The following is a 5,583-nucleotide window of genomic DNA, read 5'->3' as shown; positions in this document are numbered from 1 at the left end:
GGAATGGGCATCCTGTGCTGTGTTCGTCCTCACTAAGGAAGACCACTCTTCGTCCACCACAACAACGAAGAGAGGTTGAGTTACTCTTCGTCCCACACGGGAACGACCAGGTGATATTTTTTATTTTTGAAACAGGGATATAGTTTCGCGATTTCGTAAAGATAAAGTAATTTTAAAAAAACTCACTGCAAAATCAATCTGCATAAAAGGTTTATACGACCGAGTGGTAGTAGTGCTCGGCGATAAAGAAAAAGAATAATCTCGGCGATCAAACCGTAGAAGAAGTGGAAATCGGAAACCGAGCCCGTCTCGAATCTCGGCACCACAATTATAATCTCACATCTTGGGAGAGATTTTCTAATTAAAACTGAGATTCAATCTGCAATCTGCAGGGAAGGATCAGCTAGCCGACCATGGCGGACCCAACCATGGGAGAGGGAGACTCGTAAGTATTCTTCCATACTCTCATGCGATTGATTGATCTGCTTCACGAATTAAATTTCTTCGATTCCGTTTCTAGCTAGCTAGCAGTAGAAATACTATATATACCTAGTACGCACCCATCCGGCCGGCCACAAATTTCTAGGGTTCCACAGTTTGGAATAACCAAATATTGAATTATGCTGCTGACGTACGGCTCTCGCTTGCATTCTTTGTGAGTAAATTCTGAATAGACAATGAAATGTTCTGGTTGATCAGGTGTGATGATAATAAGGAGGATTTGCACGCTTTGCCAGAGGAGCCAGAGCAACCCCATCCTCCTTATTCTCGAGCCGCTTCCAAGGGGAGGTATGCAAGGTAAAAAAAAGACCCAATCTCCTCGCCTCTTTTCGCTCTCCCTTTTTCCAGATTGGTCAAGTTTGGAGGTATGCAGCTGTTTAATTCGCAACGTTAAATTTGAAATTAAAATAAGAATTAACAATTTGTGGATGCATTAGGAGTCGAGCAGGTTGTGCTTCCAAGGAAAGGAGTACACAATGCATTCGGAGTCGAGCCGGGTTGGCTTCCAAGGAGAGGAGCACCCCAGAAGGTGTCAACATGGAGGAACATGGATTTAGGTTTCGGTTCACTTTCCCTCAACCCGACTATGGGGAGTACGGCGCCGATTTCGGTGAGGAAGAGGAGTGTTTACCGAGGCAGAGGAAACCTCCGGAGGTAAGGAACGCACTCCGTGAGAAGAGAGTCGCGTTTCGGCAAAAAACTGGGCGGCACCATACAAAGGTAGCCTTGCGTAAGTACAACAGAGCAAACAACACCAAGGTCTCTCCTCTCTCCCTCTCTCGTAAGAGAGTGTGTGTGTGTGGTTGTATTGTGTGTTGTTAACCCAGTGCTCTATTGTAACTGTACTTTTCCATCTTGTTGTTTCAGTTTGAGCTGGTGGAGGTGCCAGTGATCCGTGAGTTTTGGGAGTTTGGAGGGGGCTGCATCCATTACAACTTCACGGCTAAGCAAGCAGAGGATCATCGTCATTCTGCTGATGCTGACAGCACCAAGCTCTTCTTCTCTGAGGTCAACTCCGCTTTCCATGGCGAGAAGGATGTGGTCCTGTGCTGTATCGTTGGAGAACATGATAATGGCACGTACTTACCCCAGAGATTGTTGTTTTCTAATTTATGTATATATATGCAATTCCTTCTTTTTCTTTGTTCAGTCTTACGTATGTGCAATTCCTAAAGAGTACTTTTTGCAGACCAAATCCTGGATATAAGTTGTCCATGCCATAAACTCGTAGAAACTATCAATTCCAGTGATTTCCATGCCCTTCCTGCTACATAAATAGTGTCACCTTTGGCAATTGAACAATCCTGCAAATAATACGAACCTTTGTTGAAACTGTAAGTTATTCCTCTAGATCATATGTCCTGCAGCTTAATGGATCTAAGTATGCATGAAGAAGCAATTAAGCAAAAATGGCATTCTTGAGATGTTCAAACCTGCTTTATTAGGCTTCCAGTTAGTTATATACATGCTATCTATATCTCCAGAATAGCATCTAATCGTAAGGTTTGTGTTAGCTGGAATCTATTTTGTTTAGTCGTGTTAATATTTTTCTGACTCTTTTAGTGTGTGTTTCTTTTCTAGGGCATTGCTACGGCTGCGAAGGCTTCAAGCCAACCGTTGTTCACCCTAGCAGCCAAGCATATGGCGGTGGAAGTAGTACTTGCATTGATTTTGCTGGTTCAGACGGAAGCTCGGAGAGTGATTAAAACGCAAAATCTTCCAGTGGTTGAGCTCAGTGGTTGGATTTGGCTTGCATGCATGGCTAATCTTCCAATGTGTTCTGTCTTAGCTCTTCACGCTAAGATAAAATGTACTTTGGTGGTTAATGCCGTTCTTAAATATCTTTTAGGAGGATATATTTTCAGTGAGTAGGTAAATAAAGTTAAATATCAACATGTAAAGTGAAACCGAGTTTTTGTTGTATATTATGTGTTACGGGATAAGTCATATTTTTCTCTCGCAACTTGATTATGATTGTCATAAAATTTTCTTTGTGTTTCTCTATGTAATGTCTTGAGATACTCGTAGTCTCTCGTAGAATTTAATTCTGATTCTTGGATGTCATGTTGTTCTTCGTGTAAGAATATCCATGTTACTCCACTGTAAAAGAAGTCTTAAATGTGGGTTTACATCGTGACCCCTCCTATCGTGGATGCGGTCCTACATTATGACTAGTTGAAAAAGGCTTTCACCCTGCTTCATTGTTTGTAAAGCAACAACCGAACAACATGCAATGGTAACCCACACACACACATCAATCCTGCTCGAGGTTCCAACTATAGCATAGAACCACAAATGGCCAAACTAAGATAAGCACAAGAACTAAAGGGGCTCTCTTGATCTAGATGACGAGTACATGTCTTCATAGAGCGCCTCGACACACCTCACTAGGCAGGGCACCGCTCCCAACGTATGCATCTAGTGCCGAGTTTGGTGCTATAGGATAGCAGGAGTTTGAAGGAGGGGGGACCGATAAAACGACATCTCAAAAGAGAAGCACAACATCCACGGACATCGTCATCGTCCATGAGCAAGCTCATGCAAGACTTTTGCCGATGCCCCTACTAACCCTAGAGACCAACGTAGCCACCCATCACACACCCAATGGACCTTGGCAAGTGGATGAAACATCAAATTATCCTTGTGGCATGGCACCAATCTCGACAACCCCTGGTCATGGGATGGCCTTCCAATCAAGAAGCACGTCATTTAAAAGATGTTGAGAGCACATCGAGGTAGCAAAATGACGAAATTGGGACACCATAGTGAACCTTGGCAACCTTGCACACACAAGGGCACCACATAGAGGGACGCCGAGGAAGGGCGGCCTTGGCAAAGGTGAGGTTATTGTCTGATCTAGAGAGAAGGGGCGCGGACGCAACACCTCCAAGGAGAAGAACACGCCGTTTAGAGATGTTGTCGTTGCCTGTAATGACCAAAGCCTTATACAACTTTCACTGATGCCCCTCCTCCATAGGAACTGACACAAAACTATGAACTTTGAGGGAAAGCGTGGAGTACGCCACTTCAAAAAAACTTCAAGCCCCGGAGGCCCATCGAACCAATCATGGATGCGAGGAGCATGGCATGGGATCCTAGCCATACAGAGGCCGGATGTGTGCTCATAATGTTTGTATCCTCTTGATGCTTCATTTTCAGGGAAAAACTCTTTATTTGATATGGACAGTTCAATCACGAGCTAACGTCTAAAATATTTATACCCCGTTGCAATGGCACTATCGTAGTATAGCATAAAGAAACCACAAAAAAAATATAGTACAAATTTTATTATACATACTATACTATATAAAGCAACAACCAAACAACATACAACGGTAGCCGACGCACACATCAAACATACAATGATCGCGAAATATTCAATATCAGTTCCTAGTGGATCCATAAGGGCGAGCGAAATCAGAAGAGTTGATCCAAAATCCAATTCCACAAACCCAACACATTGCATCTTTTTCTATCACGAATTGATAAAGCTCGCCGGCGATTGATTGCTCAGGACGACGACGAGTCCCTGAGCACTTGCACCTGCACCACCTGATCGCCGGGGTTAGCCGGCCTGAAGAGGCAGACGTCGGAGATCCTGAGGCCGTTGTCCCACGCGAAGCCCTCCCACCCGGCCATGATCATGCCGCCCTTGCTGCCGACCCTCACGGACACCTCCCATCGCCGGTCGCCGCGGCCGGCCACGGTCAGCTCGGCGGTGCACGACTCGGCCCATCCCACGCGGGCACAGAAGGCCTTGGTCAGCTCCATGTACTGGAGATGGAACGGCTGCTCGATGCCCAGCCGGAGCGCCCCATCGTCCGACGAGGAAGGTCCGGAGGAGCCGGCGGGCGACGTGGTGGACGGCGAGAGCCTCTTCCTCTTTGTCCCGGCCGTCGGCAGTGGCGACCGGGAGGGGGACCCGTCGTGGTGGTGGTTGTCGCTGCCGGACTCCTCCACGTCGGCGGCAGCGTCGTCGTCGTCGATGTTCACTGTGCCGCCACGCTCGCCGTCGAAGAAGGAGGTGTTGCAGCCGGACGTGTCGAATGGCTCGACGGCGAAGTCGAGGTCGTCGAGGTGGTCGAAGACGAGGAGCTGGCCGGCGGAGAGGCCGCAGCCGGCGACGAAGCTGCGCCACCCCTTCCCGTCGAAGCGCAGGCCCGCGGCGCCGTGCCGGACGAGGCCCACGTGCCACGACCTGCCCGTGGGGTCGCGCAGCGTGGCGACGGCGAGCACCGGCGGCCGGTCCAGGCGCGCCGCGAACTTGGGCGGCAGAGACTGCAGGCAACGGCGACAAACATCAGGTATAGCGCAGCAGATTACGGATTGATTAACTAATCATAGATTGGATGAGTCCCGCGACGGACGGCGACGGCGCTTACCAGGCTGGACTCGAAGGAGCCCGGCAGGAGGATTTTGAAGAACTTTTGCCGGCGTACGGCGCCGCTCTCCACCATGGCCGCAACAGATCCAGCGGCGGTTAGAGTATCCCCCGTTTATGTCGCTGCCCTTCCGTAGTCCTAGTGCGTGATTATATATCGGACGCCTTATATAGAGGTTAATTTCTTTCTTTCTTTATTCTCTTCGTTCCTGCCATAACACAGTCCACGGCTCGGGCTCGTCTTCGCCTCCGTTACAAAAACAGTCCACGGTTGACTTTTTTTTTTCAGAAGTCTTCTACTACTTGATTTCGGACCAACAGGATTTTTTGTCTAAAGAGACCCTCTGCCCATTGGAATTGCCAGAAAAGACCCCCTGCGGACGAAAATGCCAAAAAGGACCCCCTCGGACGTGGCGGCAGGCGCGGCAGGAGACACGTGGCACCCGCCGCCACACCGAGAGGCGGCGGGCCCTGCCGCCACCACAGGAGGCGGCCACCCAGGCGAAACGACATCGCTGCAGTTCACCTCGCTAGGATGGAACGGGGCGGGCCAGGTGGGCCCTGCCGCCACCATGGGAGGCAACCTCCCCTGGCGCTGCCTGTACCTGGCCGACATGTCATGCAGGCCGCGGGCCCCGCCAGTGGGCCTCGTCGCCACCTACCGAGGCGGCCGGCTGCTGCATGCGCTGCGCTGTGCGGCA

General features: G+C 49.4%; 2 protein-coding genes across 2 annotated transcripts; one reads left to right on the top strand and one right to left on the bottom strand.

Moving 5' to 3' along the window:
* Positions 1-253: 253 nt before the first annotated feature.
* LOC123106217 (uncharacterized) lies at positions 254-2,207 on the top strand. The gene is made up of 5 exons (XM_044528443.1): positions 254-445; positions 700-798; positions 939-1,260; positions 1,369-1,576; positions 2,083-2,207. The coding sequence occupies exons 1-5, from the start codon at positions 414-416 to the stop codon at positions 2,205-2,207; spliced, it is 786 nt and encodes a 261-aa protein (XP_044384378.1). The 5' UTR covers positions 254-413.
* Positions 2,208-3,854: 1,647 nt separating this feature from the next.
* LOC123106261 (B3 domain-containing protein Os03g0212300-like) lies at positions 3,855-5,015 on the bottom strand. Its single transcript, XM_044528471.1, has 2 exons — positions 4,884-5,015; positions 3,855-4,779 (listed from the first exon to the last, which is right to left on the bottom strand). The coding sequence occupies exons 1-2, from the start codon at positions 4,956-4,958 to the stop codon at positions 4,012-4,014; spliced, it is 843 nt and encodes a 280-aa protein (XP_044384406.1). The 5' UTR covers positions 4,959-5,015; the 3' UTR covers positions 3,855-4,011.
* Between the last annotated feature and the right edge of the window lie 568 nt (positions 5,016-5,583).

Source organism: Triticum aestivum, chromosome 5A (assembly GCF_018294505.1).
Source record: "Triticum aestivum cultivar Chinese Spring chromosome 5A, IWGSC CS RefSeq v2.1, whole genome shotgun sequence".
Lineage (NCBI taxonomy): Eukaryota > Viridiplantae > Streptophyta > Magnoliopsida > Poales > Poaceae > Triticum > Triticum aestivum.
The sequence above is the reverse complement of the archived record's forward strand: the minus strand, read 5'-3'. Positions and strand labels throughout refer to the sequence as shown.